Below are 26,485 nucleotides of genomic sequence, written 5' to 3' on the forward strand. Positions count from 1 at the left end.
GCAGAGAAAATTTATGCACAGATTGACAGTAAGGCCTTGAGTTCAGTTTGAGGTGTTAAAAATTTCAATCATTACTTGTATGGGAGAAAGTTTACCCTCATTACTGATCATCAACCATTAGTTGCCATTTTCAATCCACAGAAGGGTGCTCACTAACAGTAGCAGCATGAATGCAAAGATGGAGGACATAATTACAGGATCAAATTCAAGAGGACAACTAATCTTAGAAATGCTGTTGGATTGTCCTGTTTACCCTTGGGAAAGGAAATAGCTGAAAAATTTACAAAAGTGGACACTCTTCTTGACATATTATCACCAATGCAAATTAAAAGTTTCCCTATTATGGCACAGTGATCCAAAGGGAAACGAGAAAAGACCTCATTGTGTCTCAGATTTACATGGCAACTCAAAATGTCTGGAATATGTAGCAGAAATTTCAGTTCCCCCATTTTTCCCTGCACCGGGATGAATTTGCCCTTGATGTGGTTGCCTCATGTGGGGATTTCGAGTTGTTGTACCATACTAGCTGAGAACTACAGTGTTGGAGGCTCTACACGTCAGTCTTCTGGGCGTGGTCAAAATGAAAGCGTTGGTTTGAAACTTTGTCAGGTGGCCTGGGGTAGATCAGCAGATCAAACAGCTTGCCATGCACTATTTGGGATGCCAACTACATCTAGAATATGCCAAGAGCAGTGCCTCTTCATCCCTTGGAAAGGCCTGCTTTGCACTGGTAGTGACTCATGCAGATTTTGCTGGACTAGTCATGGGCACAAATTCCTTGGTAGTATTGGATGTAGCTACAAAGTGGCCAGAAGTGATCCCAATAGCCTCCACTACAACCTCGCACACTGTTGATATGCTGAGAAGCCTCTTCTCAAGGACTGGTGTTCCAGAACACCTAGTCACTGATAATAGACCACAGTTTGTTGCGTAACCGTTTGTCATTCCTGAAAATCAGACATATTGCATCTGCATCGTACCACGCAGCTACAAATGGCTTGGTGGAAAGCTTTGTCCAGGGTCTAAAGTATGCACTATGAGCAATGCCAATAGAACACACTAGACTGACACTAAATCAGAAACTCAGCAGTTTCCTTCTTGCATATTGCAACACAGCATACTCAACAACCAACAACTAACCAGTTATCCTAGGTCAACCCTTGCGTTCATGCTTGGATCTTCTCAAACCCAATCTCAAAAGGAGAATGCAGGACACCTAAGACAATTTGAGGTTCCTCAAATAAGGAGGTCCGTTGTTTCACTCTTGGACAAACAATCCTGGTGAGGGATTACAGAGGTGATGAAGAGTGGGTACTCGTAATGATTAAAGACAGAACTGGACAGTCCTCTTACACACTGGAGACTGCATATCATATGGAGACAACGCATCAATCAGTTGAGGAAAGCAGAGCCAGTTGTTAGAGAAGAAAGGTGGCCAAGGCTGGCAGCACAACCTCCAGCAGTTCCAGAGTCAACTCCTATAGCCACCATGAAGGAGGCCCCAGAATCTGAGATTGTTTCAGAGATTGTCTCACCTGCCAAGAACAGTGAGCACTTGTCAGGAAAGACAAGGTTGAGATGCATTCTATATTGAGTTGTAGTTTATAGCTAAGCAGGGAGGAGTGTTATGTATTTAATATTTCAGTAATATTTGAGTAATATTGTAAACATATTGTTTGATTAAACATTCTTGGTTGTTGAAATAATTGATTACGGGTTATATACGAAAGTATGTGAATAATGTACGTCATCACGCCACCACTTCATAAGTGTGAGCCTCGCTAAAAGTAATAAACAAGTTTACACTCATCTCTCAAACTCTCTTGTTTTTCTTTCGATTAGTTTTATGTTTTGGAGTCACAAACTATAACAAGTTTCTGTATATAAGATAAATGAAATGGCACTACAAAAGCATCTTTATCTACATGAAGAAGTGATTTTCCCAGTTGCCTCCAGTTTTAGTGGCACTGGAGCAGTAATACATCCATTGCACAGATGACTGACTTTTATGTTCCTTTTCTTTCATGTCAATTCCACTGAAATGGACCTTCTTCTATCAGTAGAGATGGCTTGGCGTACAGCAGAATAGAGTTTAAATTAAGTGAAGCATTATATCCAGCTGAGCAATTCTGGTTTATACATTGGTTCAGAGTCAGGTGACAGACCAAAGTTAAGTCCAACTGAGGAACTGATTCTGAAACTCTGGGTCAATTGTTTTGTTGAACTTTCAATGCAGCTTTTTGAGCTGATTCTTCATTTTGGATATACATCTTGGAATATATATAACATTTATTCTGACTAAAAAAACTAAACAAACTTTTATGTAGATTCACATTCAATAGATCACCTTCCCAAATTACCAAGGCAATCCACCAGAAGGCAATATTTCCTTCCACAGCTCACCTCATTCCTATAGTTGCAGTGTTGTAACACACACAAACTGCCTGAGGAACTCAGCAGGCCAGGCAGAATCTTTGGAAAAAAGTACTGTTGACGATTCAGGCTGAAACCCTTCTGTGTGGCAGTGTTGTACTTAGTTATGCTGTCCATTTTGTATGGTGATGCTATAAATCTTTTGAATTACACTGTAAATGAAATTAAAGTCTGGTAACAACAAAGTAACTTGGGCTATTTTGAGTGGTTAATATGCTCCTCCCTGAGAAATGTAGAATGTTTTGGTATAAAAAGAGTTGTATGTTTTAAAAGATGATGTGAGATTTTTAGATTGGAATGGATGGTGGGCAGAAGCATGGGTAATTATATGAGGCCTAATTATCATTAAAAACATCAATTTAATAATCTTTAATTGTCCATTTAAGATCCGTAGAGAAGTAGGCTCCTCAGAGAATTGCAGTGAAGTACTGTGATTATAATAAACAAGTAGTATTATGGAGTTTAAAATCAGAATATCTATCAGGCACAAACTACACAAATTTAGCACCAAATTATATCTGCACTTTTCATAAATGATCTAAACATGATGCACTTTCATGTTGGGAATGTACAACTGGTACAACCTTTTTATTTCAGTGATAATGAAAGGCTTGTATTTTTTTTTAAACAACCTGTCATGTATTTTTCAATTTACTGCATCTGCCACAGATCTGCATGAAATTAGGCTTATACTGTTAACAGCAGTGTCCTATTGTTACTGAGGCCCATTCTCCAGTCTAATTCTATGTATAGAAATGTGATTTCCCATGTTTTCAGTTCTTTGGGTTTAAGGAGAGCAGAGCCAAGTGAATTAAACTAAATGGGGAGAAAAGTTAAAAGTAAGGGAAGAACTTTAAATGTAGACTAATGTGCTGTTGATTCCTTCATGAGACATCAGCATAGAGTATTGCAGGTTCTGCTGCACCGCTCTCGAGAGTGATGCATCATTGTCACTCTTATACTCACTCAGACATGAAGCTTCAAGTGAATACAATGAGTCTGGGAGAGAGTGTATATAGTGCAGCAATGGCTAGCTATTCAACATGTTTCTTAATGTTAACAGTAACACACTCACATTAATAAATAATGCGCACCAAATTTCCCATGGAACATGTCAATATGCAGACTCAACATATTTACATTCACAAATTTACTGTGCATGAAAACATATTCAATGAATTAAAGGTTTGCAAAAGGCTCTGTTCAACTCATGTATATTCTATTGAACACCTGAGCTTTCAAGAATTAATATTCATTTTATGCACAACGTGGATTAAACACAACCCAATGACCACAAACTGATGAGCGCTTGGGTCACTTTTTGAAGAAACAAGGAATTCCTTCCTCTCCAGCCAAACTTTCATTTTTTTTTAACACTGCGGAACTTCTGTGGCTGTCTTCTGTGCGTCATGCTGACTCTCCAGATGCTCAGTTTTTCTTCTCCCGTTTTGCTTCCTTGACCCTTGCTGTGCACTCACACTCTTCTACTTCCTCTTTTTTAAAATTCCTTCAACACCACTCATTGTAGCTGGGATGTTCTATATCCCATTTACTCTTGCTCCAGCTACATTATTCTGAAAAGATACATCAATATCTGAGGAAACTTGGAATGAAATTTTTAAATTGGTTAATATGTCATCACTATGTGCTCGCCATTCCTTCATACAATTTAAGGTGGTACGTAGTGTCCATATGTCTAAAGATAAGCTACAGGTGTCCCCCGCCTTTCGAATGTTCGCTTTACGAAACCTCACTGTTACGAAAGACCTACATTAGTACCCTGTTTTCGCTTTTAGAAGGTGTTTTCACTGTTACAAAAAAAAAGCAGCGCATGATAAAAAATTCAGCGCGCAAAAAAAATCAGTGCGTGATAAAAGACAGCGCACGCCCCGAGCAACCGCTCTCCCCTGGATTCGGAACGGCATTGCTTTAACATGTGCCTGTGAGCAGCCGCTTGCAACATGAGTTCTATGGTGTTGGAAAAGCCTAAAAGAGCTCGTAAGGGTGTTACACTTAGCTTAAAACTAGACATAATTAAGCGTTTCGATCGTGGTGAACGAAGTAAGGACTAAGTGAGTTTGGTTTGTGGAAGCTGACGAACATGATGTTGAAGAGGTTTCGGCATCCCATCACCAAGAACTGACAGATGAAGAGCTGATGCAATTGGAAGAAAAAAGGATAACAATTGAAACCGAATGCAGTAGCGAAAATGAAGCAACTAGGTGAGATTTTCGCTGCAATGATAAAGTATGACTTTAATTTTGAAAGGGTACGTAGGTTTAGGGGATATTTGCAAGATGGTTTGAGTCCTTACAAAGAGCTGTATGATAGAAAAATGCGCGAGGCTCAGCAGTCAAGCAAGCCTTCCACATCAGCCGCAGCAGACGACAAATCTCGACCTTCGACACCGAGGTGGGCAGTCATAGGAGAAGATCAGCTGCCTGCTCTAATGGAAACAGACGATGAGATGACACCCCAGTGTCCCACCACCCCAACACCCAGGCCGCGGACAGATACTGTACCGATTTGCGGAGAATGCAGCAGTAGCCAGGAGGCACACAGCACATCTTAAAAAAAAAAGCCGAAATAAACATGCTAATTAATTAGGTGCTGCCCCACACGTAAATATCAGCCCAGATCAAAGGCGATGCAATCGGCAATAATCTGGGCCGACAATTACGTGCCGGGCGGCACCTAATTAATTAGCTTGTTTATTTCGGCTTTTTTTCTTAAAGATGTGTTGGATGCCCCTCGGCTACCGCTGCACCCCTGCGTGCTTTGTGGTTCGGTATCTGTCGGCAGCCTGGAGGGTGGGGGCCACTGCACCAGCCAACCTGCGACGACTCAGTCTAACACACCATCATCAGTGTGCTCGGCGCTGAACCAATTCCGGTAAGTGATACTACACTGTACATACATTATTTCTACTTTATATCAGCTGTGTATTTTGACGTGTTATTTGGTATGATTTGGCAGCTTCATAGCTTAAAGGTTACTGGAGAGCGCTTGCGCCGTGTTTTTGCCAACAGCGCTTGCGTGAGATTTTCTGCCGAAGGTGCTTGCGTGAGATTTTCACTACGGAGAACAGTGCAGTAATGATTATGGAAAAGTATTTCTACTTTATATAGGCTGTGTATTTATCATATCATTCCTGCTTTTACTATGTATTACTGTTATTTTAGGTTTTGTGTGTTATTTGGCAGGATTTGGTAGGTTATTTTTGGGTCTGTGAACGCTCACAAAATTTTCCCACATAAATAAATGGTAATTGCTTCTTTGCTTTACGACATTTCGGCTTACGAACCATTTCATAGGAACACTCTACCTTCAGATGGCGGGGGAAACCTGAATCTCGTTTTTATTTGGCTATATCTCCCTACTGTGGCAGATGCAATAATGGAGAAGCTTCATTAATTCATATGTTTTGGACATGTCCATGTCTTGAAAAATATTGGAAGGAAGTTTTTCAAACTTTTTCTTTACTTTTCAAAGTCAATTTTAAGCTGAATCTTCTGACGGCCCGATTCGGTATTGTTGCAGGACAAGATATCAAGTTGAAGACATCAGATTTACATATCTTGGCCTTCAGCTCTCTTATTGCTAGGAGAGCACTTTTATTTAAATGGAAAGATCTTTCTCCTCCTACTCATGCTCAATGGTTATGCGATGTTTGTCATGCTTAGATTTAGAGAAGATTCATTGTTCAATTTCTGAATCTCGTCAAGAATTTCAAACATTGTGGGGACCCTTTCTGAATTATTTTCCAAACTTTCAAAACCCCTAATTCGCTGTTTAAATTTAGATGTTAGCTATTATTAATTTTTATTATACAAGAAGGTATTTTACTATTTTTTCTCCTTAATAAACGGCTTTGGTCTTGGTAGGGGTTAGATTTTTTTTGTAATAAATTAGTATATTTCAATATAACTTTGACTAACCTACATGAATACAGGGTAATGGGATTGTTGTTATGAATAGATGTAATGTAATTGGTAGTTATTTTTTTCGACCTTTATATACACTTTCTTGTACTCTGTATTCTTCTATGAAGAAACTAATAAAAATATTGAAAGGGAAAAGATATCGCCAAATCTATTTTCAGTACTATATATTCAAAGGGTGTTGACTTTTGCCCTGAATCTCAAAGCAATTTCTGTGAAATTATATATTCTTCTCATCTCTCATCCAAAGTAAGCTGCATCTTGTTCACTCCATTTTAGAGACACTCAAGCACCAATAATAGGCCTTTCTTAAGATTGTGGTGTGGAACCCATATCTCTATTTGTATTGACACCTCTAAATTTCCCTAAATAGATCTGCTGGATCTCTGTATTTGTTATGATTGTTGGGTTTCAATTGTTTCATACCTTTGTCCAGAATGCCATAGATTCCTCACATAAACTGTTTACTAAGGATGATAGTCCTAATGTCCTATGATACTCTGCGATGCAGACAATAGGATTTATATCATTAGGTACTTGACGGTCAGCAGGCACACAATTCTGATATTTCTGTCCTTTGCTTTAAAGGAACACTCACAACACTTTCTTCAGAGCTCTGAATCTGCATGTCTCTTTCTGATTACCAGTTCTATTGACAAACTTTATCCTGATTCTTCATAACAAGGTCTTATTGAAAGTTGTCCAATTGTACATTGTGAACATTTATGTTCGAAACTTACACTGTAACAATCCAATGGCCATGACAATGTTGACCAAGTGAACTAGATAGTTGGTAAGAGACAGTCATCCTGAGCAGAGACATTTTACAAAATTACAGAAAGTGGGTGTGCTTAATTCTACCATTAGGTACCTAATGCATGGTACCACTCACAAGCTGCATGGCCTTGAAGGAACAGCCAGAGATTTGAAGCAAATAGAAAATGTTGCAACAACTATTACAAAAAATAGAGGATAGTGGGAAAGAATGGGGAAATGGGTGAACGATTATGATGTGTTTATCTCAAAATGCTTAGAAAGCAACATATCCACAACTTCCCTGAATTCCTCTAACCAATAAAATTGGTCTTGGTTTTCTATTACTTCTAGTATATTATCAACTGTTTCACATTCACCCATTGCCCCAGTGACTCAAATGCTGATTCAGATATTTGTTAAATGTTATGACGGTACCTGCCTCACCAGCCTCTCAGGTCGTGTGTTTCAGACTGCAGCCATCCTCTGGATGAAAAAAACATCCTCAGGTCTCCTCTGACACCCACTTCTGTGCCCCACCCCCGCCAGCTTCTATCCTTAAATTTAAACTCTCTGGTTTTGGATGTATCCATTATAGAGAGAGGTTTCTCACTATCTACCTTATTATTGGCCCTCCTAATTTTGGTATGACTCCATCTGGTCCTCCTTCAGCATCCTCTACTCCAAGGAAAACAAACCCACCTATCGAGGAGCTTTGTTCTCATAAATTAAACATGCCAATCCAGGCAACATCATAGTAATATTTTTCTGTATCTTTTCCTGTGCAGTCACATACTTCCTACAGTGTGGTGACCAGAACTGCAGCTGTGGTTTGACCAAATTTTTTTTTTAAGAGTTATGCCATAACTTCCATGCTTAGAAGATGTGAATGAACCAGGAAAATTGCAGTTGCTGAGAGCTAGATTTGTGGTGTTCAAGAGCAGTTATCTGGACCTGTAGAAGAAGACCAGGTACAACCTATGGAAGGCTATAATAAGAGCAAAAGAAGCAATTCTGAATTAAGTTAGAGACACATTCTGATTGGAAGTTCCCACCTGTTTCAAAACAGCATCAATGATACCACTGTCCAAGAGGATCAGGGTGAGCTGTCTCAATAACTATCACCCAGTAGGTCTCTATCAACTGTGGTGAAGTGCTTTGGTGGGGGGGTTGGTTGGTTATGGCTAGAATTAACTCATGCCTGACCAATGACCTGGACCCACTGCAGCTTGCCTACCATCACAACAGGTCTGCAGTGATGACTCTTACTGGTTCTCCACTTGATTTTGGACCACCTGAACAACAGCAATACCTACATGATTACAACTCAGGCACACCTCAAGGATGTGTGCTTAGCCCATTGCTTCAGTCTCTCTACATTCGAGACTGTGTGGCTAAGCACAGCTCAACTGTCATCTATAAATCTGCCTATGACATAATTGTTGTTGGCATAATCTCAGATGGTGACAAGGAGGCATACAGGATAATTGGCTAGTTGAGTGATGTCACAACAACTTTACACTCAACATCGATGCTACCAAGAAATCAATTGCAGACGTCAGGAGGGAAAGTACGGGAACATATACCAATCCTTATCAAGGGGTCAACAGTGGAAAGGATGAGCAGGCTCAAGTTCCTGAGCATCAACATCTCAGAGGATCTTTTTTGAGTCCAAAGCATTGAGTCAATCATGAAGAAATTTGCAGTTTGAGAATATTTGATATGTCACCAAAGACTCTACCTAATTACTACAGATGTATTGTGAACAGCATTCTGAATGGCTACATCATCACCTGGTACGGTGGTTCTAATGAACATGATCAAAAAAAAAGTATTGTAGAATCAACCAGCTCCAACCTGGACATCAGTCTCCATCCCAAAAGCAGTACCTCAAGAATCATTAAGGATGCTCACCATACAGGACATGCCCTCTTCTCATTTCTACTGTCCGGGAGGAGAAACAGGGGGTAATTCCTGCCTGAGCAAGGACCTAGACTCACTGCAATTCTTCATACTGTCAAAACAGGTCGACAGTAATGCAATCTCACTGGTTCTCCACTCGGTGGTGGCCCCTCTGAACAACAGCAAAACCTACATGAGTTTGCCATTTATTGATTACAGCTCAGCGTAATTGATAATACTCAATATTTTAGGGACAGTTTCTTCCCCTCCATCATTAGATTTCTGAATGGTCCTTGAAAACTGCCTCGGTATTTTGCTCTCTTTTTATACCATAACTTTTATTTTTCTTAAGGTAACTTACAGTAATTTTTAGATATTGCACTGTACAGATGCTGCAGAACAACAAATTTCTTTCCTGGGAATATTCAATGGATGTTGCCTGGCCTGCTGAGTTTTTTCAGCATTTTGTGTGTGTTGCTTGGATTTCCAGCATCTGCAGATTTTCACTTGTTTGTGAATTTCACAACATGTCACTGATAATAAATCTGATTCTCATTATGTGTCCTTGCTAATGAAAACTACATTCCATATGCCATTCTCATGACTGTAGCTACCTGCACTGTCACCGTTAGAGATCTATGAACTTGTGAGCCAAGGTGTTTCTCAGTACTCCCCTTGGTCCTACCATTCAAGGAGTATGCCTTACCCATATTAAACCTTGCAAAATGCATCACCTCTCACTTGTCATAATTAAATTTCATCAACCACCGTTCTGCCCCATTTACCAGCTGATCAAAGTCATTCTGTAACAGAAGACTATTCTTCTCATTGTTAACACCACCCCCGATTTGCAATTACTTTTTTGCTGACTAGCTACTCTGTCTCTTTCCTTAGGCCAAGAAACTGGGACAATATTTGTACTGTAATCTTGGTTATAAAAATACACAAAACAGAATCATTGAATCGAGAGAGGGGAAGAGAAAGCAAAATGTGCTTTTCAGAGATTTGTCAGATCTGTACATTAAGCGGTCAATTTCTGCAGCTGATATGATCTTTGGTAAATATTTGAGAACTGCATTCTAAACACACAAAAATCAGTGCAATGCTTTAATGCTAAACCAAGTATAAAACATAGATAATTTGGCCTAAATGCATCAGCTGACAGTGGCAAAAGCAGTGTTCATCTGAGTCTTTTTATACAGCTCTACAAAGACAGATGTCTGCAACGGCCTGATAATTTTAATGTAAAATCATCATTGTGTTGTTGCGTCTCTTTTCTCTGTTCAGAGTACGCCACTGATAAAGACTTAACAATATTGGCACAACTCAGCAAAAATTAAATTTGCCCAGAATCCACCTGCCTTTATTAAAATTCTGTTTGCTGAAGACCACCAGAGTTTGACACCATATGTTAAAGTATCCAGGAATTCAAATAAAATTATGCTTTTATCGATTAAATAACTGTGAGTATTATTAAAATTCAATGTACTATTAAAGCACAAATGCATTAATTGTGTTTGCAAGATATCTCATGTTATCAGGAACATTTTTCTTGAATTAATTATATGTACTTCAGATATAAGGGAGAATAGCAACACTTTATTACCAATAAGTAACTGTATTAAAATAGTAGTGGTGGGATGATGTGCGCTGTACGACCTTCATTCATCACTAAAGATCGCTCGTGGTACAATGAACAAGATAGAACAATAATTGGTTTATTGGCAAGGCAATTAAAATAATTTTTCATTAGTGGAAACAATCAAAGAAGAAGATATATAAATATTGGAAATGCTCAGGTTCTTACAAAAAGTATTACTTTATCTTGGGCCAAACAGGGCTAAAACAAAAGGAATTGTAAATGAAAAGTAGAAGCAATAGTGAAAGCAAGACAACCTGTCAAAATGCAGAAATTAGGTCAATTTTTGGATTAATACAGAAGATGTTTACCAAATCTTGCAACACTACCCAGAACATTTGCACATCAGCACTAAAGAACAGTGATAAATGGAGTTCAGCAAAAAGAAGCAAATGGCATAATTGGCCATTGGTTTGTTATTGTCATATACTCTGTGCTACAGTGAACTACTTTGTTTTACTAGCCACCCATGCATCATCATCATCATCATCATCATCAGGTGCCATGCCCAGTTTGAGCTTTGACTGCCATGGCCCACACACTCCTGTTTCCGGTCAAGTGGATCAATTCATTGGTATTCATTTCCAGTTCTCTGGCTGCTGTCTCCATCATCATTTGTCTTTGTCTTCCTCTTGCTTTCTTCCCTTCAATCTCTCCCATAATTACCGTGCATTTTAACTCCTCTTTCCTAATCACATGTCCAATGAAGTTACGTTGCCTTTTCATGATCTCATACATTATTTCTCTTTTTTTGTTTGCTCTGTTCACGCTATCCTCATTAGATATTCGTTTCGTCCATGATATTATTTGCATCCTCCTCAAAAACCACACTTCTGCTGCTACAATTCGTTTCCTCATGTTACTAGATATTGTCGAACGTTCTGAGCCATATAACATAACTGGATAAACATAACATTTCAGTACTTTGAGGTGGGTTGTCATGCCTAGTTGAGTATTGGTCAGTATACTCTTCATTCTTGTAAAGTTGTCTTTTGCCATGCATGCATCAGGGTATCAAAAAAAAGTGTATCATGACCTCACTGGTCCTCACTAATTTTTATAGATGTGTCATAGAAAATATCCAATTTGGATGCACCATGGATTGGTACGGCAACTCTTCTGCCCAAGATGGAAAGAAACTGCAGAGAGTTGTGTTCACAACTCAAACATAAATGGAAACCAGCAGCCCCTCATGGTCTCTGCCTACACAACTCACTGCCTCGGTAATCATCTACAAAATCAAAGACACCTCCAGATATTTTCTCTTCACCCACCACTCATCAGGCAGAAGATATAAAACCCTCAAAGCTGGCAACACCGGGCTCAAGGCCAGATTCTGCTCTGCTATGGAATGGACCTTCTGTATGATAAGATGGACTCTTGACCTCATAACGGCTTGCTTGTACTGCACTTATTCTGTAAATGCAACACCATATTCTGCATTCTATTACTGCTTTTCCCTTGGACTATCTCAAGAAACTAGCATACGTTATACAAGGGAGATATGTGAAGTAAATATCTGTCACTTCACTATGACACAACACATGTTGAAAATTATAACTATAGGCCAGTTAGTATGAACTCAGTGGTTGGGAAGATGTTGGAGTATAGTCAACGTTTCGGGAGAGATCCTTCAGCAGGACTGCTGAAGAGTCTTGGCCCAAAATGTTGACTGTACTGTTTTCTGTAGATGCTGCCTGTCCTGTTGAGTTCCTCCAGCATTTTGTGTGTGTTGCTTGGATGATGGAATTGATAGCTTTGTTGCAAAGTTTGCTGATAAATATGAAGATAAGTGGAGGAGCATGTAGCTTCAAGAAGATGAGAGGCTACAGAAGGACTTAGACAGATTAGGAGAATGGGCAAGGAAATAGCAAATGGAATATAGTGTCGGGAAGTGTATGGTCATGCACTTTGGTAGAAGAAATAAAAGGGTAGACTATTTTCTAAATGGAGAGAAAATACAAAAAACTGAGGTGCAAAGGGACGTGGGAGTCCTCATGCAAGATTCCTTGAAGGTTAATTTGCAGCTTGAGACTGTGGTGAGGAAGGCAAATGCAATGTTTGCATTCAATTCAAGAGGACCAGAATATAGAAGCAAGGATGAAATGTTGAGACTTTATAAAGCACTGGCGAATCTCAGCAGGTTTGGGCCCCATATCTTAGAAAGGATGTGCTGAAACTGGAGAGGGTTCAAAGGAGGTTCATAAACATGATTCCAGGATTGAATGGCTTGTCATATGAAGAGTACTTGATGGCTCTGGGCCTGTACTGACTTGAATTAGAAGAATGAGGGGCGACCTCATTGAAACCTATCGAATGGTGAAAGGCCTTGCTAGAGTGGATGTAGAGAGGATGTTTCCTATGGCGGGAGAGTCTAGGACCAGGGACACACTCTTAGAATAGAGGGACATCTTTTTAGAATGGACGTGAGGAGGAATTTCTTTAGCCAGAGAGTGGTGGAATTCAAGGCCAAGTCTTTATGTATATTTAAGGCATAGGGTGATAGTTTCCCAATTGGTCAGGTCATGAAGGGATATGGGGGGAAGGCAGGAAATTGGGGCTGAGAGGAAAATTGGATCAGCCATAATGAAATGGTAGAGCAGACTCGATGAGGCCAAATGACCTATCTGCTCCTATACCTTACAGTCTTATGGCTGCTGCTTTAACTTATAGATCAGCAGCTGAGTTCAGCCATGAACCGGATGACAGTCTAGAGAAATCATTTAAGCTTGCAGTATTTTCACTGACGAGAGTGAAAAATAGTGCTCAAATTGGGAAGGAATTATTAAGAACTGAATTTAAGAGTGAAAAACATCTCATCAACTCCTAGTAACCACATATTTTATCTTTGTTACAGGTGTTATTGATGGGTCCAAGACAGGCATTGACTATGGTTACAAGAAGGGCCTTCTTAACAGTGGAAGTAGATTGAGGTAAAACATTCTGGATCCAGTAAAACATTAGAACATATGGAGAAAGAGTAGGGGTCTACTTTTTCATGACATGGCTTTCCATAAGCACTAACCTGAAATTAACAAACTCAGTTTCATTTGTTTCTGTATGACTGCTTTATAAAACAAAATGCTATTAAGCACAAACCACTTTTGCCTTATCAACCAGCATCAAATGACACAACTGAACAATCAAGTGAGAAATGTCAAAGAAGCATTGAAGAAACAAGTCTTTCGAGGATGATCAGGTTAAGTCTTTTTACTAAACTACAGACTGACAACACATCCCAGAACAGTTATACCTTTGTTGAATTACTAAATTGTAAAAGGCTCGGAACACAACCACCCACAATTTATCCAAATCACAAGGGGACAATAGGAGGGAGAGACCATAAAAATATTTGATTCAGCTCAAGCAGTGACACCACTTTCATGTCCATAAGTGGACATCATGCCAATGACAAACAAGAGAAAATCTGCAGATGCTGGAAATCCAAGCAACACACACAAAGGGAGGAGAGAGAGAAGTGCGCTGCGTGTGCGCAGCCCTCCAGTGAAAAATGATATCGTATTCGTTAAATAGGGGCCGTGGACAATTCTGATTTGATGGAGACAGACGTGAAAACACAGAGGAACATCTGGAGAAATATCTGAAATGCCAGTTCGCTGCTGTTGTTACTGCGCAGTCGGGAATCTTCCGGAGGGAAGGCCTCAAAATCCCCGGCTTTGTCTGCTGTTGGTGACCGAGATTGAGGTCGAATCATTCGGACAGAGATGGCGCTCAGTACTTGGTGTCAGAGAGCTGATCGGAGGCTCGAAGTTTTCGGATGACTCGAGAATCGGGCTGTGATCGGGCATGGCAGGGAGAGTTTTTCTTCCTTCTCCCGTCTGCGTGAGATGTGGGACATTTGAGAGACTTTGAACTTTTTACTGTACTCATGGACTTCTTCATCAAGTTATGGTATTGTTGCACTGTTGTAACTATACGTTATAATTATGTGGTTTTGTTAGTTTTTTCAGTCTTGGTCTGTCCTGTGTTTTGTGATATCACACCGGAGGAAATATCGTATCATTTCTTAATGTATGCATTACTAAATGACAATAAAAGAGGACTGCGAGTCTTCATAATCTAATCCAAATGCTGGAGGAACTCAGCAGGCCAGGCGGCTTCTATGGAAAAGAGTAGAGTCGATGTTTTGTTCACCCGATGGGTCTTGGCCCGAAACATCGACTGTACTCTTTTCCATAGATGCTGCCTGGCCTGCTGAGTTCCTCCAGCATTTTGTGTGTGGATCATGCCAATGACTCCAGTCCATTTGGGAAGAACCAAATGACCGATAAAACCTGAATGAATTAATTTTGTAAATTATAATATTTAATTCACTCTTATTTTTCAAAAAAGGAAAATTTATGTTTATAAGATCATGAGACCTAAGAGCAGAATTAGGCCACTTGGCCCATCTATATTTATAAATGATTTATATTAATATAAGGGATAAGATACTTGCGCACAGTTTAATTAGGGATGGGTGGTAAACCAGATGCACGCATTCTAGCAGTTTTGTATTTCCCTCTTTATTCTACATTGTTTGGGTTCAAAGTAAGGAATGAGTACATGTGCACACACATAATTGCAAGCACATCATATTTTCTGTATCTAAATTTGAGAGCACCTCCACCCTGCAGGAGACACCCAAAACAGGCACAGAGGTAGATGGAAACTGTATCAAGGAATTCCGAGCATTAAGTCTGATTCAGTTCTTTCACTACTTGTTTTGACAGTGACGATTATCTGAGTGTGGATTTAAGTTGATTTGGGGTCATATCCAGTAAGCAGAATTTATAAGAGTAACCTGGAAACTCTGTGATGCTTTGCTGCATTAAATACAGATACAATTACTGAAGTAGTAACCAAAAAGAGCCAATGAAAGCAGTGGTGATTACAGGGAAATCTGTATAATTACCATGGAGATGGAGCAATAGCTCTCCTTTCAGATATGATGAATGTATCTGGATAATAAACTACATGCAAATTGCTATATTGTACCCAAGTTTATACTCATTATATAAACACGCACTCCATGCACAAGTTTAAGATTTGAATGTATGGCTATTTTAAGTTTATACATATTCAAAAGCTGGTGATGTAAATTTACACAATTCCTCATGATTAAAATCTATTATTTTCTTATGATCATAAATGGAAGAAAAAAATCAAACTATGAATGTAACTCATTAAGATATTGGCAGAAAATACACCAGCCATCTGACTAAAGTAAATAAAAAGCAACATAATTCAAACGCATAAGTGGAAAGGAATTTATCAGATCAAATATTTAACATGCATCTGAAACGAATAAAGCAGCATAAGTTTTGAACACTGTCATTTGGAACTGTGATTTTCCAGCAATTATTCAGCTCAGGTAATGATGATAATAATGTGCAAAAGACAGATCTAGCTCTTTTGCAGAAAAACAGTTTAGTATGCAATGATTTAGGGAGAAAGTGATAGTGCTGCGTTTAACACCACTTATTCTACCAAGTCCTTTTAAGGACTCAAAACATTCATCTTATCCACTACAAATATCAGTAACCATAATGTTGTTACAAAATTGTTTTCTAAGTAAAATCAACACAAATTCTTTGGGCCGGTATTGCCCCTTAACCAAAACTAACTTTATACAGTATTAATATTTGGTCTTACAGTAGTGTTTTCTTCTCTTCTTAAATCTTTGGAGTGTGAAAAAGAGCCGCTGTTTTTAAGTAATTAAGTAAAAAGTGTTCCTTCATTAGTACTAAATTTGAAAACTGAACAATTACAAATTATCATTAACAAGCTTTCATGATTTTGTCAGTGAAGAGGTGAGAGAGTTAAATGAACATCAACAAATGAAGCTGAAGTATATAGTCTAGGTAATGATTACATCTTGCTAGTTATTACCCAATCATTCTGGCTGGTTAACCACTTAAAATCCTCCCAGCATTTCAAACACAAGAAAAGACAAATTTGAAGAAAAGGAGCCTAAAATTTTTCTAAAAATTCTCCCTCCTTCTTTAAAGAAATAACAAATGCATTATTTAATATAGCACCATTGTACATCAATTTAAAAAAAAAATAAAGACATATTTTATAACTTACATTCGACTGCTGGGTGAGATTTTCCGTCCATCTCTGAACCATGTAACTTGGGGTTGAGGGAAGCTGGAAATTCTTGGTGCCCTGATAACTGCAGCATTTCCTTGGGAGACTCTCAGATGTTTTTCGCCACTCTCAAAGTCTGCCATATCTAAGAAACAACATTTATAGCCAGTCAAATTCAGATATACTGCATTGATTCAAGAAGGGTAGCAGGGATCAATGACAAACCCAAACCAAGTCATTACAGACTAATGAGTCTCATGTCAGTGGTTGACAAGTTATTGGACAATATTCTGAGATACTGGATTAACTGAAGTTTGTCAAGGCACAGATTAATCAAAGGTACCATAGCCTTATCAAGGGGAGATCTTGTCTGAAAAACCCAGTGAACAGTTTGAGGAGGTAACCAAGGGTACTGAAGAGGCCAATGCAGTGATGTTGGTCTGCAGTGGAACAAAAATCAGAAGGGTGGAAGAACTCAGCGGGTCAATTTTTAATCTGCAGAGGGGAAAATAATGTAAGGTGATATTCTGGGTTGAGACTGTATATCAGAATCTCAATTTGAAACATCAATTTTGCCTCAACAAATGCTGCTTGACCTTCCAGCATTCTGTTTCTTTGTACCAGTTTCAAGCATTCCTCTCTAGTCTACATGGACTTAAGACCTTTGATAAGATCTCACATGGGAGATCAGTCAAAAAAAAATTACAGCCCATGGGATCCAGGTCAAGTTAGCAAACTGAATCCAAAATTGTTTTGGTAAGGGGAAACATAGGTGACGGTGGAGGGCTATCCTTGCAGTTAGATGCTTGTGACCAGTCATGTACCATAGAAACATATACATCAATATGGATGTGAATATAAATGATTAATAAATTCACACATGACATGAAAATTGGTGGTATTATTGATAGTTAGAAGAGTAGTCTTGGGCTACAGGACATAATTAATGAGTTGTTTGAATGGCCAGGTCACTTAATGCTGAGAATTGCATTTTGGATAAACTGGTAAGATTAGAACATACACAAAAGAACGATTGGGCCTGGGGCATCATAGAGAGCAGAGGGACCTTGGTATACATATCCAAAGATCCCTAAAGGTGGCATCATATGTAAGTAAGTTCATTAAAGTAAAACACATTGGAGTCTTATGGTATAGGCCACAGTTAGAATAGCATGCACATTTCTGCTAAGTAGCTATTGATGTACCCTGAAAAAAATGCAGAGGGAATTGATGTAAATTTTACATGAAGCAACAAACAATATGGTGGGGCAGTGCAACAGGTCAAGCAGCATCTGCTGGAGCAAAGTTCTGAGCTGAATTGTTGACAATTCCTTCCCTCCCACAGGCACAACTCGATCCAGTGAGCTTCTCCAGTAGATTGTTTGCTGCTCTGGATTCCAGCATTGGCAGTCTCTTGTATCTACGGAAGACACACCGGATAACTCAACTTGTTTTCCTTGGAGAAGACGAGGCTGGGGGCAGGCGTTGATTGAGGTGAAGCAAAATAACGAGGGGCATCAATGGGTAAGTAGCAGGAAACTGTTCCCCAAAGCTGGAGTGTCAAAAATTAAACATCATAGGACTTGGGCAAGAGGTGAGAAGTTTAGAGAACACTTACAGCAGTGTTCTTTTTCACCAAGAGGGTAGAAACATAGAAAACCTACAGCACAATATAGGCCCTTCAGCCCACAAAGCTGTACTGAACATGTCCTTATCTTAGAAATTACCTAGGGTTACCCATAGCCCTCTGTTTTTCTGAGCTGTCCAGGAGTCTCTTAAAAGACCCTATGGTATTCGCCTCCACCAACGTCGCCAGCAGCCCATTTCATGCACTCACTGCTCTCTGCGTAAAAAACTTACCCCTAACATCTCCTCTGTACCTACTTCCAAGCACCTTAAAACTGTGCCCTCTTGTGCTAGCCATTTCAGCCCTGGGAAAAAGCCTCTGACTATCCACACGATCAATGCCTCTCATCATCTTATACACCTCTGTCAGGACACCTCTCATCCTCCATCGCTCCAAGGAAAAAAGGCCAAGTTCATTCAACCTATTCTCATAAGGAATGCTCCCCAATCCAGGCAACTTCTCCTCTGCACCCTTTCTTTGGTTTCCACATGCTTCCTATAGTGAAGCGACCAGAACTGAGCACAGTACTCCAAATGGGGTCTGACCAAGGTCCTATATAGCTGCAACATTACCTCTCAGCTCCTAAACTCAATCCCAAAATTGATGAAGGCCAATGCACTGTATGCTTTCTTAACCACAGAGTCAATCTGTGCAGCAGCTTTGAGTGTCCTATGGACTCGGACCCCAAGATCTCTTTGATCCTCCACACTGCCAAGGGTCTTACCATTAATACTACATTCTTCCATTATTGAAGTCTGGAACACAGGGTCAGAATTAGTGATGGAGACAGTGTGTCTCACATTTAACTTGTATTCAGAGGTGCATTCTAAGGCATGGAAGGTTACAGAATAGATAAATGGGATTTGTGGAGGTAGTCAGTTGATCACAACTGTAGATATGATCGGTTGAAGGTCCTATTTCTATGCTGTACCATTCTATGACCATAAAACTGGATGTCTCTTAACATGGAACGTTTATTCACAAACATAATTCACAACTGAATGGCAGAGTGGATTTCCAACTGCCCTTACCACTTCAGAGTTTGAATCCAAAGGCTCTACACAGAATAACAAGATGAAAGCAATCTATGTCTGCTGTTTGTGGGATGCTGCTGTGAGAAGATTAAAGGTAATCACAAAATAATTTCAGACGCTTAGAGTATAAAATAGTCCCTAATAAGCTACTAAATTGTTGATGATTTGTAGCTAGGTAGGAGGAACAAAGACACTGTGAGATAAGTGAACTCTTTCTGTAGTGTAAAAGCTCTGTTGATTGCAGATTATTGACTTCACTCTGGTAAGCCAGAAGAATGCCTTGTGAGGAACAAGAAGTCAGTGATTTTGGGAGATTGCTGGTTCACAGTAGGAAAAATTATTCTGCAACTAATCTGTTGTAAGCTTGACCAGATACTGCATGGTAACATAATGGATATTCATTCTCCTTCATGTTGCTTTGGATTTATAGCATCTGCAGAATTTCTTGTGTTTATGTTTGCTGCCATAGATGCTGCCTGACCTGCTAAGTTCCTCCAGCGTTTTGTATTGCTTCTCTTTCAGGAGCTTAAGAAGAAAGAAATTATTTTCGTCTCCAAGCAGCAAAACTACTCATTCCTGAAAGGATAACTACTGATTCCTGCCAGTACATGTGCTGGCAGACCACAGTACGCGTGCTTGCAACATTGTGTGTCCGACAGAGTGATCAGCAGCACTGGGGCTCCACAGAGGACTGTCTTGTCTCCCTTTCTCTTCATCATTTACACATCGGACTTCAACTACTGCACAGAGTCTTGTCATCTTCAGAAGTTTTCGGATGACTCTGCCATAGTTGGACGCATCAGCAAGGGAGATGAGGCTGAGTACAGGGCTACGGTAGGAAACTTTGTCACATGGTGTGAGCAGAATTATCTGCAGCTTAATGCGAAAAAGACTAAGGAGCTGGTGGTAGACCTGAGGAGAGCTAAGGTACCGGTGACCCCTGTTTCCATCCAGGGGGTCAGTGTGGGCATGGTGGAGGATTACAAATACCTGGGGATACGAATTGACAATAAACTGGACTGGTCAAAGAACACTGAGGCTGTCTACAAGAAGGGACAGAGCCGTCTCTATTTCCTGAGGAGACTGAGGTCCTTTAACATCTGCCGGACAATGCTGAGGATGTTCTATGAGTCTGTGGTGGTCAGTGCTATCATGTTTGCTGTTGTGTGCTGGGGCAGCAGGCTGAGGGTAGCAGACACCAACAGAATCAACAAGCTCATTCGTAAGGCCAGTGATGTTGTGGGGATGGAACTGGACTCTCTCACGGTGGTGTCTGAAAAGAGGATGCTGTCCAAGTTGCATGCCATCTTGGTCAATGTCTCCCATCCATTACATACTGTACTGGGTGAGCACAGGAGTACATTCAGCCAGAGACTCATTCCACCAAGATGCAACACATAGAAACACAGAAACATAGAAAATAGGTGCAGGAGTAGGCCATTCGGCCCTTCGAGCCTGCACCGCCATTTATTATGATCATGGCTGATCATCCAACTCAGAACCCCGCCCCAGCCTTCCCTCCATACCCCCTGACCCCTGTAGCCACAAGGGCCATATCTAACTCCCTCTTAAACATAGCCAATGAACTGGCCTCAACAGTTTCCTGTGGCAGAGAATTCCACAGATTCACCACTCTCTGTGTGAAGAAGTTTTTCCTAATCTCGGTCCTAAAAGGCTTCCCCTCTATCCTCAAACTGTGACCCCTCGTTCTGGACTTCCCCAACATCGGGAACAATCTTCCTGCATCTAGCCTGTCCAATCCCTTTAGGATCTTATACGTTTCAATCAGATCCCCCCTCAATCTTCTAAATTCCAGCGAGTACAAGCCCAGTTCATCCAGTCTTTCTTCATATGAAAGTCCTGCCATCCCAGGAATCAATCTGGTGAACCTTCTTTGTACTCCCTCTATGGCAAAGATGTCTTTCCACAGAGCGTCACAGGAAGTCATTCCTGCCTGTGGCCATCAAACTTTACAACTCCTCCCTTGGAGGGTCAGACACCCTGAGCCAATAGGCTGGTCCTGGACTTATTTCATAATTTACTGGCATAATTTACATATTACTATTTAACTATTTATGGTTCTATTACTATTATTTATGGTGCAACTGTAACGAAAACCAATTTCTTCCAGGATCAATAAAGTATGACTATGACTATACTACTATACCATTTGATATAACAAATATTCTAACTCATCTTTTTGAGTTTGGAGGGAATCATCCCCTTGTAATGTTGAACCTTGCTTAATTATGGGACGATATGTACTACTTTCAACTCCTGCCTTATAGAACACATTCACAGCACTGTATGTCACCTCAAATGCCAGAAAAGAAGAGCCTGCGTTATGGCTAACCTATTAATTCCAGATGTTTCCAGTTACAACAGCCAGCTTTGTGTCCATTTCACATTCAGAATCAACGATTCAATAATCACATACCATTTATGCTCATTCAGAAATGGCATCCTCAATGAGATTACTGAGTAATCAGGTTGACAACACTTGAACACAGAATGAAGGGAGGATATTAAACACCCTTATTTTCTGTTTTATACACTTAGGTAACATTGTTTTTAAAATTAGGTGTGTTCATCTATTTTGTGTATCACCATTTGTTATTTCCTGCACACTGTTTATTAACTAAAGAATTACACTCTCATTGTGATAATAAGGAACAACATTTTAGGATCGATTTTGATACCTGATAATCATTTTGAAGTTAAAACCTATGGTTTAAATTCTAATGACAATGATATTACTACACTGTTGGCAGCACCATCAGCTGCAGAAATCATATTTTAGTGTTAAGAACAAAACAGCACAGTACAGGCCCTGTGGCCAATGATGTTGTGTCAGCCTTTTATTTATTTATTTTCATTTCTTTAGAGATACAGTGTGGAATAGGCCCTTCTGGCCCTTTGAGCTGTGCCACCAGCATTCTCCAATTTAACTTTAGCTTAATCATGAAACAATCTACAATGACTAATTAACCCTCTAATGGCTGTATCGTTGAACTGTGAGAGGAAACCAGAGCACCCAGAGAAAACCCTCACTTTCCTCAGGGAGGATGTACAGATTCCTTACAGATGACATCAGAATTGAACTCTAAACTCTGACACACTGAGGTGTCACAGCGTTGTATGAACTGCTATGCCTTTTTAACATATCCTAAGATCAATCCCACCTTTACTTCCCAAATAGCTCTCCTCCCTTCCTTCTACCAGGTGTCTCCCTAAGAGTCTCATAAATGCCCCGAAAGTACCTGCCTCCACAATCACTCTCGGCAGTGTGTTCCACACCCTCATTAGTCCCTGTGTAAAAAACCTACCTTTGACATTCCCTATACCTTTCTTCAAGCACCTTAAAATTATGCTCTCCCTTATTAGCCATTTCCACCCTGAGAAGATGACGCAAGTGAACAACACAACCAAGGGCGACATCCTCCAGGCAGTTCATGAAGCAACTACTTTTTCTTTCAAATGTGGTTCTGCCACTGTTGGAGCCTGTGAACTACATTTTTGTGGTGTGTTTTCAGGCTGATTGAGCAATCTGCTGCTCTGTTGTTTGCGAAAGGATTCTGTGAGGCTTTGAGCAAAGCGTGTGGCCTCAAGGCCAAGAAGTTCAGAGACAGGGCGTGAGCCCACGGTCGACTCCATTTCTCGGCGGTCTCACCGCCTAAAACATCGAGGAAGATTGAAATCATTGAGGGAAGTGCAGAAGGTGGACGGATGTTCAGTGACGTCATCCAGGCCTCTTGCCCATTGCTGCCAGAGTAAGGTGTCTACACGTGACATAGAAGCATAGAAAATAGGTGCAGGAGTAGGCCATTCAGCCCTTTGAACCTGCACCACCATTCAGAATGATCATAGCTGATCATCCAACTCAGAACCCTGTACCTGCCTTCTCTCCATACCCCCGATCCCTTTAGCCACAAGGGCCATATCTAACTCCCTCTTAAATATAGCCAATGAACTGGCCTCAACTGTTTCCTGTGGCAGAGAATTCCACAGATTCACCACTCCCTATGTGAAGAAGTTTTTCCTCATCTCAGTCCTAAAAGGCTTCCCCTTTATCCTTAAACTGTGACCCCTCGTTCTGAACTTCCCCAAGTGACGGTCTCTCTCTCCCTTTCACTCGCTGCTCTCAAATGAAGGTGTCTGTGTTTGATGATCTCCTTTTCCTTTGATACTGTCAGGGGATGGTGCCAGAACAAGGTTTTAATCAACAGAGTTTGTGGATTAGACTCTGTAGGTCACGTTATGTGATGTTAGGTTTCTGGTCACTCCTTTTTTTGTTGCTATTTCGGGCAATTTTTGAATCGGGGCAGCCTGCAAATAATGAAAACTGAGCTGAACTGAATATAGAAACACGAAGAAATCTGAAGATGCTGGAATTTCAAGCAACACACACAAAAAATGCTGGTGAACGCAGCAGGCCCGGCAGCATCTATAGGGAGAGGTACCTCTTCCTATAGATGCTGCCTGACCTGCTGCGTTCACCAGCATTTTCTGAACTGAATATGCCTGGACTCTTTTGATTTTGTGCTGTGTATTCTATGTTCATTACTCATTTTTTTTTGTTGCTCGTTGCATGAGTTGTTTTTTATTGGTGCTGGGGGGTGTGTAGTTTGATGTCTTTCTTTGAACAGGTTCCATGGTTTTTCTTTGTTTTAAGGCTGTCTGTGGGGAACACGAATCTCAAGCTTGAATACTACATACAGACTTCGATAATAAAATTACTTTGAACCTTTGAATATTTGAAAAAGTTGCTGGCTGTCCACTCTATCCATGCTTCTATATCAAGTTAACTTTCATCTGCCTTTGCTCCAAGAGAAAAGCACTAGCTCACTCAAATGATCTACATAGGACATGTTCTTTGATTCAGGCGGCATCAACTTGCACTGTGACTTCGAAGGATCTGTGGATATGGCCCTGTTCCTCCACACTACTAAGAATCCTGCCAATAACCCTGTACTCTGCCTTCAAGTTCAACCTTCTAAAGTGTATCACTTCACAATTTTCTGGATTGAACTCCATCTGCCACATCTCAGCCAAGATCGCCAGTACATCCTATTTATGTCCCTTTAAAACCTACGATAACCTTCTCCACTATCCAGAACATCCTCAACCTTCATGTCATCTACATACTTACTAATCCAACCTTCCACTTCCTTGAGCAAGTCATTCATAAAAATCACAAAGAGCAGGGGTCCCAGAACATATCTCTGCTGAACATCACTGGTAACCCCTCACCAACCTTCAGGCAGAATATGCTCTATCTACTACACCCTCTGCATTCTGTGGGCAAGTCACTTCTGAATCCATACAGCCAGGTTTTCCTGGATCCCCTGCCTCCTGACTTTCTGAATGAACCTGTCACGGAGAACTTCGTCAAACGTGTTACTAAAATCTATATACACCACATCCACTGCTTTAACTTCAAAATTAGTTTTGTTACTTCCTCGAAAAATTCTATCAGGCTTGTGAGGCATGACCTTCCCCTCACAAAGCCGTGCTGACTATTCCTAACCAGATTATGTTTCTCCAAATGCTCATAAATCCTTTCTTTAAGAATCCTCTCCAATATTTTGCCCACCAGTGATGAAGACTCACTGGTCCATAATTCCCAGGATTATCGCTATTCTTTTCTTGAACAATAACATTTGCCCTTCTCCACTCTTCTGGGACCATTCCTGTGGCAACAAGGACACAGAGATTGTCGCAAAAGGTGCAGAAATCTATTTTCTCACTTCCTGTAGTAACCTCTCGCATTAAAGTAAATGCATTTCAACACATCCAACTAACTACATTATACCCTACCTTGGCCTATCCTTCCTCACAGTCTTTCTACAAATAGTATCTTCCTTTACACCAACCGTTCCATCATCTAACCTATCACTCTGGTTCCCATCTCCCTGCTAATATAGTTTACATTCTCCACAGCAGCTCTAGCAAACCTGCCCACAAGGATATTAGTCCCTCTCAAGTTCAAGTGTAATCTGTCCCTTTTGTACAGGTCATACCTTCCCCAAAAGAAATCCCAATGATCCAGAAATGTGAAACCCTGCCCCTTACACCAATTACAGACTCGGCCCGAAACGTCGAGTGTACCTCTTCCTAGAGATGCTGCCTGGACTGCTGCATTCACCAGCAACTTTGATGTGTGTTGCTTGAACTTCCAGCATCTGCAGAATTCCTTGTGTTTGCACCCTTACACCAATTCTTCAGTCACACATTCATTCGCTATGCCATCCTATTCTTACCCTCAATGTGTGTGACACAGGCCAGAAATGCAGAGATTTCTACCCTTGAGGTCCTGCTTTTTAGCTTCCTACTCAGCTTCCTGTATTTTCTCTTCACGGCCTCATCCCTTTTCTTTCCTATGTCATTGGTACCAATGTGTACCATGACTTCTGGATGTTCAACCTCTCCCTATAAGAATGCTGTGGACTCAGTGGGAGATGTTCCTGACTCTGGCACCTGGGAGACAACATACCATCTGGGAGTTTATTTCACGTCCACAGTGATAAGTTAAAATTTAGTTGGGGTGAAAAAAAAAAGAAAAACCAGCAATATCAATTTAAACTAAATAACCATTAGGTGGGTGTGAAGAAATGCAGGGGTTAGCTATCCCAAGGAAATGAAAGAAGAATCTAAAGTACATTTTGTTTTGATTTAATTAAACAAAATGCAAGTTGATAAAAGGGAGCATTTCTCATACACGGCTTTTGTGTTTGACATTTGATTTGTCCTCAAGGCAAATGCGGGGAATTCCAGAGGTCAAACAGCATACTATTATATCAAAATACTCTTGGGGAACGCTCACTATTCTAACAACTATTCAAAGTTACTCAATAATACACGCTGCATCCGTAAAGCAAACAGCATTATGAAGGACCCCATGCACCCCTCATACAAACTCTTCTCCCTCCTGCCATCTGGCAAAAGGCACCAAAGCATTTGGGCTCTCACGACCAGACTATGTAACACTTTCTTAGCTCAAGCCATCAGACTCCTCAATACCCAGAGCCTGGACTGACACCAACCTACTGCCCTCTACTGTGCC

At 40.4% G+C, this 26,485-nt stretch overlaps 1 protein-coding gene across 1 annotated transcript in view; it reads right to left on the reverse strand.

The window, feature by feature from the left end:
• LOC134360278 (protein sidekick-2-like) overlaps positions 1-26,485 on the reverse strand; it is a 983,228-nt gene that overhangs the window by 381,988 nt on the left and 574,755 nt on the right. The window contains exon 4 of the mRNA XM_063074455.1: positions 16,759-16,906. Within this exon, the coding sequence (XP_062930525.1) occupies positions 16,759-16,906 (148 nt within the window). The remainder of the gene's footprint in view (positions 1-16,758; positions 16,907-26,485) is intronic.

This window comes from Mobula hypostoma, chromosome 22 (genome assembly GCF_963921235.1).
Source record: "Mobula hypostoma chromosome 22, sMobHyp1.1, whole genome shotgun sequence".
Classification (NCBI taxonomy): domain Eukaryota; kingdom Metazoa; phylum Chordata; class Chondrichthyes; order Myliobatiformes; family Myliobatidae; genus Mobula; species Mobula hypostoma.